We start from the raw sequence: 18,336 nt of genomic DNA, 5'->3' as shown, positions 1-18,336 counted from the left end.
ACAAAGAGAGAGATAACAAACACTCAAAAATTGAAAATTGACAGAAAGTAGATAACAAATATTTAGCCTAGAAATAAGAGGGATCCGTTGAGAAGAAACCAAAAGCAATGGAATAGAACAAAGACAAAAAAGCATAATAAAAAGAGTTTTAAATTTCAAAGTTTGAAATGATAGTAAAGTGGCACACTGTTTCCTTGGAAAAATCAAGTGAGAACCACAACTCTGAGACTAATTCGAGCAAAAGTATGTGAATCAGTTTGATCTAATGGTACAAGGTTAGCTTTGAGGGCCAAAAGGAACTGGTTTCTAATTCTTATTCCTCTCCTCACTAGTTTTGTGACCTAGGGAAATTTTGCAATCTTTCTGAGTTTGTTTTCTCATGAGGAACAGAATAATACCTAAGTAACAGGATAGTTGATAGATTTAAATATGATCGCATGGCAGTGGACATGAGCCATAATTAGTTGTTAAGAATATATTTACACTGAACTCTCCTTTATCCATGTTCAAATTGTAGATAAACAACAATTGACAAAGAATAGACAAAATGTCCTAACATAAATATTCTTCCTTTGTTTCTAGAAAGAAGTCACACATACAGTAAAAATAATTAGAGAGGACCTAGTTCATATTGAACAATCTTCCCCACACCCTGAAACAGGTCTTCTTTCTAAAACCAGAGATATCTTGAGTGAGTCCAACCCCTGCAGTCCCCTCTGTCTGGAATAGATGGAGGAAGTTTACTCCAGCCTTAGAACAGCATGGGCTGGCAAGCGTTCTCAGAGAGGTCTCAACTTCAACTCTAAAGGGCCTGAGGAATATGTGCAACTGGGTCGGGTTAAGGCGAAGCTGAATTACATGACGAGGGCTCTCACCAGCACCAAAGTCAGTGGAAGGATATCAGTCCCCAGAGCTCTGTTACAGGCCATGGATGCTCCATGGAGGGGTGGTGAGCATATGAATAACAATCAGGAGAAACGTCGGTAATGGACAGGAGGCATAAATAAACAATATCCACCCTCCTCTAAAACCCAGGAGAGTTCTCATTTCAAAAGACGATGTCTTGAAGGAAACATAGGTACAAATCTTTGTGACTTTGGATTAGACATTTTTTAAGTGGGCACAAACAACCGAAAAATAGATAGATAAATGGACTTCATTAAAATAAAAAACTTATATGCTTCAAAGGACACTGTCAATGAAGTGAAAAGATAATCCACATAATGGGAGAACTATTTCCAAATTATATATTTGACACAGGTCTAGTACCTAGAGTATATAAGGAATTCATATAACTGAGCAATAAATGACAACCACATTTAACAATGGGAAAAAAGCTGTGAGTAGAGGTTTCTCTAAAGGAAACACACAAATGGCCAAGAAGCACATGCAAAGATGTTCAACGTTTTCCGTCAGTAGGAAAATGTAAATTTAAACCCAAATGAGATACCACTTCACACCCACCAGTATGACTTAAGAAAAAAATAAAGACGACACATGTTTCAAAAGTGATGGAGAATATGGAATTCTCACATATTACTATTGGGAATCTAAAATGGCATAGCTACTGAAGTTGGTAAACAGTGTGTGAGTTCCTCAAAAAGTTAAACATAAAAAAAAGTTAAACATAAAGTGACATATGATGCAGCAATTGCACTCCTAGGTTTATAACCAAGAAAAGGAAAAACAGGTGTTCACTCAAAAACTTGTACAAAGCTGTTCACAGCAGCATTATTCATAATAGTTAAACAGTGGAAACATCTTAAACCACCATCAGTTGATGAATAAACAAAATGTGGTATAACCATATAGTGGAATATTATTTGGCCATAAAAAGTTGAAGTACTGATGCAGGCTAAAAAGGATGAAACTTGAGAACAATATTCTAAGAAGCAGATAGAAAATACCACGCTTTGTTATTCCATATAGAGGAAGTACCCAGAACAAGTACATCAATATATAGAGAAAGTAGATTAGTGGTTGTCAGAGAGCGCAAGATTGCGAAAGTTTTGGAACATGGTAAAAGACACTGGAAATGTATGCTTAAAAAGGGTGAATTTTGTGATATACAAATTATACTGTAGAAATAATAATAATAATAACAGTAATAAAGCAAGAAGTCTTTCCACATCTCCATGTCCTGTATTTTCATTAAAAAAAAAAAAAAGAGAAAAAAGCATTTCAGGGCCAGGTTCAGTGGCTAACTCTTGTAATCCCAGCACATTTGGAGGCCTAGGTGGGAGGATCACATGAGGCCAGAAGTTCAAAACCAGCCTGAGCAACATAGCAAGACCTTTGTGTCTATGAAAAATAAAAAATTAGCCAGAAATGGTGATGTGTGCCTAGAGTTCCAACTACTTGGAAAGCTGACGCAGGAGGATCACTTGAGCCCAGAAGTTCAAGGTTACCGTGACCTATAATCACCAGTGCACTCCAGCCTGGGTGACAGAATAAGACCCTGTCTCAAAAAAAAAAAAAAAAAAAGAAGCATCTCACTTTAATAGCAAGTGGCCAAAATATGATGCCGGCTGCATGTTGTGGGGAAATGTGTTAGATGAAAGAAGTTAAATTCCAGAAGTTTTCCTTTTTTCAGAAATGAGGTATAGGGGAGAGAAACACATACTTGGAAAGAACTGACACAGCTGAATTGGAAAATGTGGGAAGGGGATGGGAAGAGGCTGGTCCACCTGAGACCTGGCTCCAGGACTTACAGCAAGGGGAACTTGGGCAAGTTACAGACTCTCTCTGCCTCAGTTTCTTCATCAGCAAAACAGAATCATCCCATAAACTGTAAGGTCAATGCTATCAGTGGGTCCCCAAATTGACTGCACATCTGAGTCATGTTCACAAACACATTCCAGGCCCCACCTGAGCCCTCTGAATCAGAATCCCTGCAAGGAGGACAATGAACTTGTATTTGCACTGACTTTCCCAGCTGTTTTTTACTTTGATCAACTTGGGGGTAGGACCCTTTGAGCTGCATCACATCATTCCAAAGCCAAAAGACGACAGCAGCACAAGAATATTTTCAAGGCAGTGTCTACAGCAGAGGAGAAACTGTTGAGGGAACCTAGAAGTAAAGGAGATCTGGCTTGCTGGGCTCCATTTAAACTTTGAGTATAGCAGAGACACGAGCCCTTTGGGACACATGCCGGATGCAGTGACACTCCAACTTCGGAAGAGTGGAAGCCTTAATTTCAGATTCAAGCATGCTTTGAGTAGAAATTAAGTTTACTTCTTTTTGTACAGCAAGATGGCCAATCTTTTCTAAGCTGCTCACCTTACAAGAAAAAGAATCATACTGCTCAGAATTCAAACTTCAGCAGTCATGGGTAAGTAAGGAAGTCTTATAAATCTATTTTAGCCACCTAACAAGAAACTAGAAATTTAGCAAGTTCTTTCACTTTCAGTACAGTTGTGTTCACTAGATCAGAGGCACTGAGACATGAAGAACAGACCCCTAAAAAAGGAAAGTGTTCCTTTCAGTTTTAGGACATCACTGGAATATTAGGGAAGTGGAAACACAGCTGCCCACTCTACAGTATGGGTTGCCTTTGTATCCGGAATGCGCCTAACGTCCTGATCTCTGTGCCCTTTTCAGGGAGCCTTGGGAGGAGCCCGAATCACTGATGGAATTGGACAGTGCATGGAGATGGTTCAGCAGGACGAGGGTAAGTGCAGGGGCAAGTCCAGGTCATACTGAGAGACAAGGAGTGGCGCTGATGGGGACAGACAAAGATAAAATCAAAAGTTTGTGCTTCATCTTCAGAAACTCAAACTAATAACAAACTTGGCCTTATGAGAAATAATAAGTATTTTTCTATTTACATGAGAATTTAATCTCAAAACAGGAATCAGAAAAATATTAAGTCCAGGGCATAAAACCTAAACCATTGCTCATATTTATTCTTTCTAAATAGAGCAAAGTGTAAAATCTTCTCCATAAAATGCACATTGTGGTTATGAAAAGGCCAAAGTCTTAGTGAGAATCATTGGTATTCCATAGAAGAGTGAATTAAACACACCAAGGGAAGACCCAAGTCTCATACTTCTTTTGTATGTTCCAGAGTTCCAGGGGAATTCCAGGTGATAGAGGTTATTTCCCGTACTGTTAAAGCAAGATTGCAGACACTTGGTAATTTTGGTCCCAGTACTCTAGGAGGTCCCACCTCTGTCCTGGAAAATACTACAGGAATGTATACTCTTCCTATGACTCATTCTGGTCATTCTTCCAGCATCACAAAAACCAAAAAAAATGGAAATATGTCCAAATACATGCTTTGCTATCCCTCTTCTTCAGGTTTCTTACCTGTTACTTATGGATAATAGCATTACCACAGGATTATGTTGAAGATACAATGTCCAAATATGAGCACAGTTTTGAGCAAAATGCCTTGTACGAATTGGTCAATGAACAGCTAGTAAATAATTATGTGAATATTTACTGAATTATATGGACCCTATGAATAATTACTGTGATTGCTTTTATTGGCAGTGCTGAAAACTCATCCCTGTGTGACCTCAAGTAAGCCACGTAACTCTGTGAACCTGCAGTTTTATCATTTTTAAAATAAAGAAGCATGACAGACTTTCATTATGACACAGAATGTCAGGTCTCCCAGATGCAGAAAATACATTTACTTAAAGCCGTTGATACGTCTTAAAGCAGTATCCTTACAGTGTCATTGGAGGACAGCGTGGACTGTAGAGAGACATGCTTTGAAATGGGATTGATCCAGTCCTCCTTCCTTCACTACCACATGAATGCTGAGCAGCCCAGGATCACACTCATGACACCCTCAACTCAGGCAAGTCCAGCAGCCAATCTTAGGACACCTGGGCTACAGAACAGTCTCCCAAGTTCCAGGCTCACAAAACCTAGGTGGGGATGAAAGCTGAGAAAGTGAGGAGGGGGTTCGGGGGATCACTCTTTCCTACTCATTCCTCTAATCTCAAACTCACCTTCTACTGCAACACTGAGGATCAGCAACCAACCGTGACCATAACCTTGATCTTGCCATGTTCTGTTAGTGGAATGAAACCAAAAATCAATGGTATTAGTCCAACCCAACAAAATAGATATCAAACCAAATTCCATAAGAACTGCTCATGGTCCTGTTCTTTTCAGTATATGGGAAAACAAAATGGAAACAACAAAATAGCATCAGGTTTATAAAACTTCCCAAGATAGATGGTCACACATGTTTACAGGAGATCTCTATATAAATGATTTTGATCACTTGATACCTTGAAAAGAGCTCTTGTGACACTAGAATGACATCCATAAGTGACAAGTATAAAATGTAGTGCTCAGTGACATTAAAAAACAAACCAACCCACATCGAGGAAGAGCTCTGGACATAGGGCTGTCAAACTGGTCTAGAGTGTCATGAAAAGCCAAGATGGTGCCCCAGTAAGAAAAAAGAAATCAACATAACAATGGGAAGCAGCAAGAAGAACACTGAGACAGGAAAGACAACATTTTTACAAATTAATGATTCATTCACTTTCTAGTGGATACAGACAAAACTGCAGAAGACCCACAGGAAATCAGGGCAGGCTAAAAGTTTGATATCCTACACTTGTGGAAAAGCCTTAAGATCTGTTTTAACTTAGAACAGGTGGGGTGACTTCATGACTACCATTAAGAAAATATAACCTGTTGGGAAACTGGTTCAGCCTGGATGATGATGTACAGACAAGCGATAAACAGTGAGGAATGTGCTTAGATGTACTGGGAAAGAGATGGGTCTGTGGCATTGTCACAAGGGTACACGAATACTGAGAGTGAATTTTGAAGGAATGATCCCAATTGGTGCTGACCCTCAGGTGAGACCAGGGTGCCTGTGTTTCAGCAAAGCCTGGGCAATTGGAATGCAGGGCTCCTAAGATTCCGTGACACCCCCACCTTCTAATTCTATTATTGCAACTGCAAACTGTTACCTGGCACACTGGCCACAATCTTCCTCACTCTTGTCGGAGACTGAGCTATTGGCAGTGCCTTCAGCTCTGAGCTCAGGCACCTCGAAGATTGTTTTTGTCGTTAAGGATCCTAAAGTGCTGTGGGGACTGATCACATTTTTCTCAACAGTAAGTTAACAATTTCAGTTACTGACATCCCTTAGTCCTGATTAAACCTACTTGATTTCATCAGTTTTAACCCATCGTGTGTTTGGGTGTCTTCTCCCCAGTCCCTGACCCCACCTCTTCTGCCACAAACGTCAGCATGGTGGTATCTGCCCGCCCTTGGTCAAGTGAGAAGGCAGAGAAGAACATTCTAGAAATCAACAAGAAATCACGCCCCCAGCTGGCAGAGAACAAAGAGCAGTTCAGAAACCTTAAAGAGAAATTTCTTGTAACTCAAGTGGCGTACTTCCTGGCCAAGGGGCAGAATAATTACGGTAAGTTCTGTAGGCTCACCATCACAAAAGTGATGAATGATGTCCTGTCTTCTCTCGGAGAAACTAAATGCTCTCTCCATCAAAAATAAGTTCAACCTTCCCATACTTCTAGGAAAATAGAAATGGGCATTTTCACATTTTGTTAAATTTGGAAGTCAGAGGTACCAAAGTATTTAGCAAGTTTCCATGTTTGCAATCAGGTGGGGGTGGGCCTAGAGGTAAAATTGCAGTTATTCATTTCAGACACAGGCACAGAACGACCTGTTTTCTCCAAGAGGCTAAATCGTGTTTCCAAGAATCCTCTCTGTACCATATAAGATCTGGCAGACAAATAACATCTAGTTTGTTGTTCCAAATATGTGGGACTAGTGAACCCTTATTCTGTTCAAGCTTTTGTTGAGGCCCAATAGGCAAAGCTCTGTTCTAGGGACCCTGAAGGAAACTTGGTGATAGTACACAGTACCCGCTCTGAGGGGCTTCAAGAGGAGTCTGCACCTAATAGAACCTGTGGTATGTATAAGTGACAGCATCAAGAGCAGGGAGTAGGGGCCATGCACGGTGGCTCACTCCTCTAATCCCAGCACTTTGGGAGGCTGAGGTGGGTAGATCACGAGGTCAGGAGTTTGAGACCAGCCTGGGCAACATGGAGAAACCCCATCTCTATAAAAATACAAACATTAGCTGGGCATGGTGGCAGGTGCCTGTAATCCCAGCTACTCGGGAGGCTCAGGCAGGAGAATCCTTTGCACCCAGGAGGCAGAGGTTGCAGTGAGCTACAAGCATGCCATTGCACTCCAGCCTGGGTGACAGGGCAAGACTTGTCAAAAGAAAAGCAGAGAGTAGCCTGGTGAGAGGGAAGTCCTGCTTCCTGGGGCACAGGCTCTTGTTCCTAAAGAGGAGGAAAGATCCCACGTGAGAATGTGTGGAAGTAGCAGTGCTGTGTGCAGAACAGGGACACTGGGCCTGTCTCCTGGGCTCCATCCAAGTTGTTTGTCTTGTCTGTCCCTCAGTTTCCTCATCTGTACATAGGGTACTACAGAAATACCTGCCTCTGTAAATTGCTGCACTGAATTACATGAGATATTTCTTGTCAATCTCCTAGAACGTCTTTTGGCACAGAGTAAACACTATCTACTAGTTCTTCATTGTACTGTTTCTAAATTAACACAAACCTTATTAGTATTTGGGCAGATTTCCTTCATGGCCTTATGGTCTTATGTCTCATAATTTGTGCTTTAGATGTGATTCTTAAAATCACATCTGAAGATATGATTTAAAAATCAAAGATGGTTAAGATCTTTGACATATTTGGCCTTGAAATTCCCAGTAAAAGGGAAACCATCAGTCCCATAGTCCGAGAGGCCTTCCCGACTATACAAGAAATCACTACTTCATGCCCCAGTGCAGTGTTTTAGAGAAGAGGCTGCAAGGCTTGGGAAAGTGGCCCCCCATTCAGAGTCAGACCTCCGGGGCTGTGAATTCTGATTCCACTTCATTGTGGTTGAATCATCTTGTCAACTTCCTTGATGTGCCTTGAGTTTCTCTTTCTTCGTCTGTAAATTTTGGAGGATCAGATGCCAGCAAGTCAGGAGACTGAAGAGTAAAGATGTAGAAATCCTTGCCTAGAGCCTGGTACTGGGGACAGTTTTGTCCTTGGGATGGACCTGGCTCCTGCCCTGTAGGCAGTGACCAGAGCACCATGTCCAGCCTTTCACTGAGGCAGGCCTGACTGTCTTTCCTCAGAGTATGAAGACTGCAAAGACCTCATACAATCTATGCTGAGGGATGAGCGGCTGTTCAAGGAAGAGAAGCTTGCACAGCAGCTCGGACAACCTGAGGAGCTCAGGTGAGGGGACCCCATGGGGTCAGGCAGGTGACAGGTGTGTAAATCTCTGAAGTACAGCAGCTCGGTGGGGAGAAATAAGAGCTAAGCTGGGCCAGCGGAAGGGCAGGAATTGCCATGGCAGGCTCACGACACACAAAGATTTATCAAGCAGAGAACAAGGATAATAATAAGTTATGGGCTGCAGTTGTTTCTCAGAGACTTGTTTTCTGTTTTTCAAACAAGTAATTGTTGAGGTGAAATATGCATAACAGAAAATTAACCGAAGGAGTGGGAACCACCTAGCAGCATTCAATATACTCAAAAGGATGAGCCATCACCACCCCGTTCACCCTTAGTCAGAATCACCTCCTGACTGACTGCGGCTTCTCATCCTTTCAGTCAATCAATGTTGCCTGTCATTCTATTCTTTCATCTTTTCAATTGGCCCCATCTGCACCTGGCCTCATTTCTGTCCATGGCTTTGTATCTAGTCGCTGCAAGATGCACTATGTGTATATTCACATGGAAATGTCCATGGCCAGAGTGAGGAACTGAAAGGATGGATGTCTTTTTGAAACTGAATTAGGAAGACACCTACTTTTGTTGACAGAAGAGAAAGATGAATGGAACATTGTGGAGGGTCTTCCAGGGGCCCTCTCTCATACAGAGGAAGCCTGTGAACCATTTTTATTCTTTCTCTTGGCCACAGACATTGCTTTAAACAATGCTGACCTTCTACTTGGAGGTCTCCTCGAGGACATTGTCTTAGAAATTTCTGTCACAATATTAGAACGGATCACTCATCCCTTTCCACTGTTAAATTTTCTCTACTATCTCACCTTAGGCAATATAAAGTCCTGGTTCACTCTCAGGAACAAGAGCTCACTCAGTTAAGGGAGAAGTTACAGGAAGGGAGAGATGTCTCCCACTCATTGAATCAGCATCTCCAGGCCCTCCTCACTCCAGATACGGCAGACAACGCACAGGGATGGGACCTCCGAGAACAGCTGGCTGAGGGATGTAGGCTGGCACAGCACCTTGTCCAAAAGCTCAGCCCAGGTAAGGTGGCCATAGGCCCTGATGACCCAAAACTCCAGGCTTATGAGAGACTCCAGACCTCCCTACTTTCACAATGACAGTTGTATCAGTGGTGTTTTTTCCCACTAAACATATGTGGCCGTGACATGACCAGGACTTCCTGGGTAAGAACAGAGATGGCAAACCCATGGGGTTGGAGGTCACAGTATTGCAAATGTCCCACCTTCCTTCATGGAAGGTGGTCTTTGGAGCAAGAAGCAGCACATTTCTAGTTTTAAAGGACAGGAAGGAGGTTGTGACAGGGGCTTGCTTGTTAGAGTGAAAAGAGCTCTGGACTCAGAAGGCAGGTTCCCAGGCTGTCTCTTTGGCAATGTTCTTAATAACTGTTCGTGAGTGAGTGATTTATCCTTCCTGAGTTTCTCTGTCTCCATCTGCAAAGGCAGGCAAATTGTCTCTTGCAAGGGTCTGAAGCATGCAAACATGGGAACACTTAAGACTGCTTTTCAAAATGAGATAAAGCCCCTCGCTGTGTGGTATTGGAGAAGGCACTTGATGTGGGGGCATTTGGTGGTAGGAAGTGCTTCAGATTGGAGCACTCCCCATGGAGACAATGTCCCTGAATAACAGGGCAGAAGCCACACGCAGGGCCTGTGAAGTCTCCAGATGCATAGAGGACTGTAGGACAAGTTTATCCTCTCCTAGGAGAAAGAATAGGTTTGAAATGTGAACTGTGACAGGACAGCAAGCCTGTGCCTGGGAATCAGACCTGTAGCGGGATGGGGGAGACAGCTGCCACAGTCCAGAGAGAGGCTGTAGAAGCCTCCATCATATGGGGAGCAAAAGGTCTTTTCAATATTTGGCCACATCTTGATGGTGGCCCTCCAGATCAGAAAGGCATTGCCCAATGGATCAGGAAACCATGCCAGGGCATTTTGTTAAAGATAAAACATGAGAGCTTTCAGTTGAACAGTGACCATGTCTAGATGTTCATCTCTGAGTGCACACTGGGCTGACTGTGCTTGCAGAGTGTGAAGTGGGAAATCTCTGAACGAACACTTCTGTATTTACAGAAAATGATGAAGATGAGGATGAAGATGTTAAAGTTGAGGAGGCTGAGAAAGTACAGGAATTATGTACCCCCAGGTAACGCTGAATAATCGGGAGCAAGTAATGGGTGGTAACATATGAAAAAGGTCTAGGAGGCACACCCTCTCTGGCATCTACGATGGGCCGAAAGTCTGCATTCCCTTGGCCACAGAATGTGAAATTCAAGCCAGCTTGGACACAGGGTGTGGCAGCTGTTGTGTTTCTCTGTGTATGGTAGGTGTCATGTCTGTACCGTCCAGGGATAGCTGAGTCTTCATCCTCCTCAGCTCCTATCTGTCCAGTGCAATGAACACCAGTTGCTCTCTTCCTCTCTGGCTCCCATGGCAGCCATGCTCTGTTGCAGAGAGAAGAGGATTGCCTGTTCCCTCTTAAGGGGAACCTCCTGTTTGCTTTCTGGGACCACTCTCTTAATGCCTCCTGTCAAAACCAGCTGGGACTCCCTGGGGTCCGATCCCTCTGTGTTTAATCTTCTGTCATCTCTATCCCACCTGGCTCCTCAGGGAGGTGCAGAAGGCTGAAGAAAAGGAAGTCCCTGAGGACTCACTGGAGGAATGTGTCATCACTTGTTCAAGTAGCCACGGCCCTTGTGAGTCCAACCAGCCTCACCAGAAAACCAAAATCATATTTGAGGAAGACCAAGTCGACTCAACTCTAGTTGTAGACAGTGAATCCTCTGATGATGAATGGCAGGATGCTCGAAACCTTCTCCCAGGTAGCCTCTATTTCCCTTGTGTCTCATACCTCTGTCTACGCTATGGAAGATCAATTCTGAGGACAGGCTATATACATAAATATTGGTTTAGTCAGAAACCAGGATGCAGCTAGGTGCGGTGACTCACACGTATAATCACAGCAGTTTGGGAGGCCTAAGTGGGAGGATCATTTGAATTCAGGAGTTCAAGACCAGCCTGGGCAATATGCTGAAACCCATCTTTCCAAAGAATACGAAAACCTAGCCAGGCATGGTGCTGCGTGCATATAGTCCCAACTGCTCAGGAGGCTTAGGTGGGAGGACTGGCTCAGACAATCCTCCCTTCCTCATTCACTACTCTCAGGCTAGTCTCTCTCTCCTTTTCATTGGCTTGTCTTAGCTATTAATAATAAGTGTCTGGCCAGGGGCGCTGGCTCACATCTGTAATCCCAGCGCTTTGGGAGGCCGAGGTGGGCGGATCACCTGATGTCAGGAGTTCGAAACCAGCCTGGCCAACATGGCGAAACCCCATCTCTACTAAAAATACAAAAATTAGCTGGCATGGTGGTTAGCTCCTGTAATCTCAGCTACTTGGGAGGCTGAGACATGAGAATCGCTTGAACCAGGGAGGGCAGAGGTTTCAGTGAGCTGAGATCACGCCAGTGCACTCCAGCCTGGGTGACAGAGTGAGACTCCGTCTCAAAGAAAAAACAAAAAACCAAAAACGAACCAACCAACCAAACAAAAAAATTTAAAAAACCAAAAACAATCTGTTGTGCTACACAGAAATATTGGCTGCTCATGGGGTCAACAACTCAGTGCCCAGCCTTGCTTTATAGAAACTTATGAGCAAGAAAACGGTAGAAACATTTATGTCCTGGTTTCAAGGTGACTGCGTAGCTAAGACAAGTTGACTTAAAGGAGATCAAGAGTGGAGATGAGAAGAGTGAAATCAGGGACACAACATCTTCAAAGAAGTAGACAGGGCTATCAGTGACATCCCTCAGTCCTGATTAAACCTACTTGATTTCATGAGTTTTTAACGTATCGTGTGTTTGGGTGTCTTCTCCCCAGTCCCTGACCCCACCTCTTCCGCCACAAACGTCAGCATGGTGGTATCTGCCCGCCCTTCGTCTGCTGAGAAGTCAGAGTTGAACATTCTAGAAATCAACAAGAAATCGTGCCTCCAGCTGGCAAAGAGCAAAGAGCAGTTCAGAAACCTCAAAGAGAAATTTCTTGTAACTCAAGTGGCGTACTTCCTGGCCAAGGGGCAGAATAATTACGGTAAGTTCTATAGGCTCACCATCACAAAAGCGATGAATGATGTCCTGTCTTCTCTCGGAGAAACTAAATGCTCTCTCCATCAAAAACAAGTTCAACCTTCCCATACTTCTAGGAAAATAGAAATGGGCATTTTCACATTTTGTTAAATTTGGAAGTCAGAGGTACCAAAGTATTTAGCAAGTTTCCATGTTTGCAATCAGGTGGGGGTGGGCCTAGAGGTAAAATTGCAGTTATTCATTTCAGAAACAGGCACAGAACGACCTGTTTTCTCCAAGAGGCTAAATCGTGTTTCCAAGAATCATCTCTGTACCATATAAGATCCGGCAGACAAATAACATCTAGTTTGTTGTTCTAAATGTGTGGGACTAGTGAACCCTTACTCTGTTCAAGCTTTCGTTGAGGCCCAATAGGCAAAGCTCTGTTCTAGGGACCCTGAGGGAAACTTGGTGATAGTACACAGTACCTGCTCTGAGGGGCTTCAAGAGGAGTCTGCTTCTAATAGAACCTGTGGTATGTATAAGTGACAGCATCAAGAGCAGGGAGTAGGGGCCGTGCACGGTGGCTCACTCCTCTGATCCCAGCACTTTGGGAGGCTGAGGTGGGTACATCACGAGGTCAGGAGTTTGAGACCAGCCTGGGCAACATGGAGAAACCCCATCTCTACTAAAAATACAAACATTAGCTGGGTGTGGTGGCAGGTGGCTGTAATCCCAGCTACTCGGGAGGCTGAGGCAGGAGAATCCTTTACATCCAGGAGACAGAGGTTGTAGTGAGCCAAGAATATGCCATTGCACTCCAGCCTTGGTGACAGGGCAAGACTCATCAAAAGAAAAGCAGAGAGTAGCCTGGTGAGAGGGAAGTCCTGCTTCTTGGGGCACAGTCTCTTGTTCCTAAATAGGAAGAAAGATCGCACCTGAGAATGTGTGGAAGCATCAGTGCTGTGTGCAGAACAGGGACCCTTGGCTTGTCTCCTGGGCTCCATCCAAGTTGCTTGTCTTGTCTGTCCCTCAATTTCCTCATCTGTACATAGGGTACTACAGGAATACCTACCTCTGTAAATTGCTGCAATGAATTACGTGAGCTCTTGTCAATCTCATAGAGCGTTTTTTGGCACAGAGTAAACACTATCTATTAGTTCTTCATTGTACTGTTTTTAAATTAACACAAACCTTATTAGTATTTGAGCAGATTTCCTTCATGGCCTTATGTCTTATGTCTCATACTTTATGCTTCAGATGTGATTCTTAAAATCATATCTGAAGATATCATTTAAAAATGAAAGATGTTTAAGATCTTTGACATATTTGTCCTTGAAATTCCCAGTAAAAGGGAAACCATCAGTCCCATAGTCCGAGAGGCCTTCCCGACTATACAAGAAATCACTACTTCACGCCCCAGTGCAGTGTTTTAGAGGAGAGGCTGCAAGGCTTGGGAAAGTGGCCTCGCATTCAGAGTCAGACCTCTGGGGCTGTGAATTCTGACTCCACTTCATTGTGGTTGAATCATCTTGTCAAATTCCTTGATGTGCCTTGAGTTTCTCTTTCTTCGTCTCTAAATTTTGGAGGATCAGATGCCAGCAAGTCGGGAGACTGAAGAGTAAAGATGTGGAAATCCCTGCCTAGAGCCTGGTAGTGGGGACAGTTTTGTCCTTGGGATGGACCTGGCTCCTGCCCTGTATGCAGTAACCAGAACAGCATGTCCAGCCTTTCACTGAGGCAGGTGTGTCTGTCTTTTCTCAGAGTATGAAGACTGCAAAGACCTCATAAAATCTATGCTGAGGGATGAGCAGCTGTTCAAGGAAGAGAAGCTTGCAGAGCAGCTCGGGCAAGCTGAGGAGCTCAGGTGAGGGGGCCCCGTGGCGTCAGGCAAGTGGCAGGTGTGTGAATCTCTGAAGTACAACAGCTCGGTGGGGAGAAATCAGAGCTAAGCTGGGCCCGGGGAAAGGCAGGAATTGCCATGGCAGGCTCACGACACACAAAGATTTATCAAGCAGAGAACAAGGATAATAATAAGTTATGGGTTGCGGTTGTTTCTCAGAGCCTTATTTTCTGTTTTTCAAACAAGTAATTGTTGAGGTGAAATGTGCATAACAGAAAATTAACTGAAGGAGTGGGAACCACCCAGCAGCATTCGGTATACTCAAAATGATATGCCATCACCACCTCACTCACCCTTATTCAGAATCACCTCCTGACTGACTGGCTTCTCATCCTTTCACTCAATCAATGTTGCCTTCTCGAGCCTGTCATTCTTTTCTTTTGTCTTTTCAATTGGCCCAATCTGCACCTGGCCTCATTCCTGTCCATGGCTTTGTATCTAGTCGCTGCGAGATGCACTATGTGTATATTCACGTGGAAATGTCCATGGCCAGAGTGAAGAACTGAAAGGATGGATGTCTTTTCGAAACTGAATTAGGAAGACACCTACTTTTGTTGCCAGAAGAGAAAGATGAATGGAACATCGTGGAGGGTCTTCCAGGAGCCCTCTCTCATATAGAGGAAGCCTGTGAACCACTTTTTATTCTTTCTCTTGGCCACAGACATTTCTTTACACACGTGCTGGCCTTCTGCTTGGAAGTCTCCTTGAGGACATTGGCTCAGGAATCTATGTCGCAATATTGCAACTAATCACTCATCCCTTTCCACTGTTAAATTTTCTCTACTATCTCACCTTAGGCAATATAAAGTCCTGGTTCACTCTCTGGAACGAGAGCTGACTCAGTTAAGGGAGAAGTTACGGGAAGGGAGAGATGCCTCCCGCTCATTGAATCAGCATCTCCAGGCCCTCCTCACTCCGGATAAGCCAGACAACTCCCAGGGATGGGACCTCCGAGAACAGCTGGCTGAGGGATGTAGGCTGGCACAGCACCTCGTCCAAAAGCTCAGCCCAGGTAAGGTGGCCATAGGTCCTGATGACCCAAAACACCAGGCTTATGAGAGACTCCAGACCTCCATACTTTCACAATGACAGTGGCATCGGTGGTGTTTTTTCCCCTAAACATATGTGGCCATGACATGACCAGGACTTCCTGGGTAAGAACAGAGATGGCAAACCCATGGGGTTGGAGGTCACAGTATTGCAAATGTCCCTCCTTCCTTGATGGAAGGTTTTCTTTGGAGCAAGAAGCAGCACATTTCTAGTTTTAAAGCACAGGAAGGAGGCTGTGACGGGATGGCGCTTGTTAGAGTGAAAAGAGCTCTGGACTCAGAAGGCAGGTTCCCAGGCTGTCTCTTTGGCAATGTTCTTAGTAACTGTCGGTGAGTGAGAGATTTATCCTTCCCGATTTTCTCTGTATCCATCTGCAAATGCAAGCAAATTGTCACTTCCAAGGGTCTGAAGCATCCAAATGTGGGAACACTTACGACTGCTTTTCAAAAGGAGATAAAGCTGCTTGCCATGTGGTGTTGGAGCAGGCACTTCATGTGGGGGCATTTGGTGGTAGCAAGTGCTTGAGACTGGAACACTCCTCATAGAAAGAATGTCCCTGAATAATAGGGCAGAAGCCACGTGGAGGGCCTGTGACGTCTCCTGATGCACGGAGGACTGTAGGACAAGTTTGTCCTCTCCTAAGAGAAAGAATTAGGCTTGAAATGTGAACTGTGACAGGACACCAAGCCTGTGCCTGGGAATCAGACCTGTAGCAGGATGGGGGAGACAGCTGCCACAGTCCAGAGAGAGGCTGTAGAAGCCTCCATCATATGGGGAGCAAAAGGTCTTTTCAATATTTGGCCACATCTTGATGGTGGCCTTCCAGATCAGAAAGGCATTGCCCAATGGATCAGGAAACCATGCCAGGGCATTTTGTTAAAGATAAAACATGAGAGCTTTCAGTTGAACGGTGACCATGCCTAGATGTTCATGTCTGAGTGCACATTGGGCTGACTGTGCTTGCAGAGTGTGAAGTGGGAAATCTCTGAACGAACACTTCTGTATTTACAGAAAATGATGAAGATGAGGATGAAGATGTTAAAGTTGAGGAGGCTGAGAAAGTACAGGAATTATATGCCCCCAGGTAACACTGAATAATCGGGAGCAAGTAATGGGTGGTAACATATGAAAAAGGTCTAGGAGGCACACCCTCTCTGGCATCTATGATGGGCCGAAAGTCTGCATTCCCTTGGCCACAGTATGTGAAATTCAAGCCAGCTTGGATACAGGGTGTGGCAGCTGTTGTGTTTCTCTGTGTGTGGCGGGTGTCATGTCTGTACCGTACAGGGATAGCTGAGTCTTCATCCTCCTCAGCTCCTATCTGTCCAGTGCAATGAACACCAGTTGCTCTCTTCCTCTCTGGCTCCCATGGCAGCCATGCTCTGTTGCAGAGAGAAGAGGATTGCCTGTTCCCTCTTAAGGGGAACCTCCTGTTTGCTTTCTGGGACCACTCTCTTAATGCCTCCTGTCAAAACCAGCTGGGACTCCCTGGGGTCCGATCCCTCTGTGTTTAATCTTCTGTCATCTCTATCCCACCTGGCTCCTCAGGGAGGTGCAGAAGGCTGAAGAAAAGGAAGTCCCTGAGGACTCACTGGAGGAATGTGTCATCACTTGTTCAACTAGCCACGGCCCTTGTGAGCCCAACCAGCCTCACCAGAAAACCAAAATCACATTTGAGGAAGACCAAGTCGACTCAACTCTAGTTGTAGACAGTGAATCCTCTGATGATGAATGGCAGGATGCTCGAAACCTTCTCCCAGGTAGCCTCTATTTCCCTTGTGTCTCATACGTCTGTCTACGCTATGGAAGATCAATTCTGAGGACAGGCTATATACATAAATATTGGTTTAGTCAGAAACCAGGATGCAGCTAGGTGCGGTGACTCACACATATAATCACAGCAGTTTGGGAGGCCTAAGTGGGAGGATCATTTGAATTCAGGAGTTCAAGACCAGCCTGGGCAATATGCTGAAACCCATCTTTCCAAAGAATACGAAAACCTAGCCAGGCATGGTGCTGCGTGCATATAGTCCCAACTGCTCAGGAGGCTTAGGTGGGAGGACTGGCTCAGACAATCCTCCCTTCCTCATTCACTACTCTCAGGCTAGACTCTCTCTCCTTTTCATTGGCTTGTCTTAGCTATTAATAATAAGTGTCTGGCCAGGGGCGCTGGCTCACATCTGTAATCCCAGCGCTTTGGGAGGCCGAGGTGGGCGGATCACCTGATGTCAGGAGTTCGAAACCAGCCTGGCCAACATGGCGAAACCCCATCTCTACTAAAAATGCAAAAATTAGCTGGCATGGTGGTTGGCATTTGTAATCTCAGCTACTTGGGACGCTGAGACATGAGAATTGCTTGAACCAGGGAGGGCAGAGGTTGCAGTGAGCTGAGATCGCGCCAGTGCACTCCAGCCTGGGTGACAGAGTGAGACTCCATCTCAAACAAAAAACAAAAAACCAAAAACGAACCAATGAAACAAACAAAAAAATTTAAAAAACCAAAAACAATCTGTTGTGCTACACAGAAATATTGGCTGCTCATGGGGTCAACAACTCAGTGCCCAGCCTTGCTTTATAGAAACTTATGAGCAAGAAAACGGTAGAAGCATTTATGTCCTGGTTTCAAGGTGACTGCGTAGCTAAGACAAGTTGACTTAAAGGAGATCAAGACTGGCGATGAGAAGAGTGAAATCAGGGACACAACATCTTCAAAGAAGTAGACAGGGCTATCAGTGACATCCCTCAGTCCTGATGAAACCTACTTGATTTCACGAGTTTTTAACCCATCATGTGTTTGGGTGTCTTCTCCCCAGTCCCTGACCCCACCTCTTCTACCACAAACGTCAGCATGGTGGCATCTGCCCGCCCTTGGTCCACTGAGAAGTCAGAGTTGAACATTCTAGAAATCAACAAGAAATCGCGCCCCCAGCTGGCAGAGAACAAAGAGCAGTTCAGAAACCTCAAAGAGAAATTTCTTGTAACTCAAGTGGCGTACTTCCTGGCCAAGGGGCAGAATAATTACGGTAAGTTCTATAGGCTCACCATCACAAAAGTGATGAATG

The 18,336-nt window shown here is 44.5% G+C and overlaps 1 protein-coding gene and 1 long non-coding RNA gene across 2 annotated transcripts in view; both read left to right on the top strand.

Moving 5' to 3' along the window:
* Positions 1–18,336, top strand: part of LOC129012637 (neuroblastoma breakpoint family member 3-like) — a 53,039-nt gene that overhangs the window by 18,761 nt on the left and 15,942 nt on the right. Inside the window, exons 6-16 of the mRNA XM_063651326.1 lie at positions 6,192–6,401; positions 8,145–8,247; positions 9,071–9,285; positions 10,335–10,407; positions 10,872–11,083; positions 12,137–12,346; positions 14,086–14,188; positions 15,022–15,236; positions 16,286–16,358; positions 16,823–17,034; positions 18,088–18,297. Of these exons, the coding sequence (XP_063507396.1) occupies positions 6,192–6,401; positions 8,145–8,247; positions 9,071–9,285; positions 10,335–10,407; positions 10,872–11,083; positions 12,137–12,346; positions 14,086–14,188; positions 15,022–15,236; positions 16,286–16,358; positions 16,823–17,034; positions 18,088–18,297 (1,836 nt within the window). The remainder of the gene's footprint in view (positions 1–6,191; positions 6,402–8,144; positions 8,248–9,070; positions 9,286–10,334; positions 10,408–10,871; positions 11,084–12,136; positions 12,347–14,085; positions 14,189–15,021; positions 15,237–16,285; positions 16,359–16,822; positions 17,035–18,087; positions 18,298–18,336) is intronic.
* On the top strand, positions 551–5,548 carry LOC134738115 (uncharacterized). The gene is made up of 3 exons (XR_010123662.1): positions 551–3,332; positions 3,602–3,671; positions 4,496–5,548. It is a non-coding gene; the product is annotated as an uncharacterized LOC134738115 (long non-coding RNA).

This window comes from Pongo pygmaeus, chromosome 15 (assembly GCF_028885625.2).
Source record: "Pongo pygmaeus isolate AG05252 chromosome 15, NHGRI_mPonPyg2-v2.0_pri, whole genome shotgun sequence".
NCBI lineage: Eukaryota > Metazoa > Chordata > Mammalia > Primates > Hominidae > Pongo > Pongo pygmaeus.
This window is presented reverse-complemented; position numbering and strand designations above follow the sequence as displayed.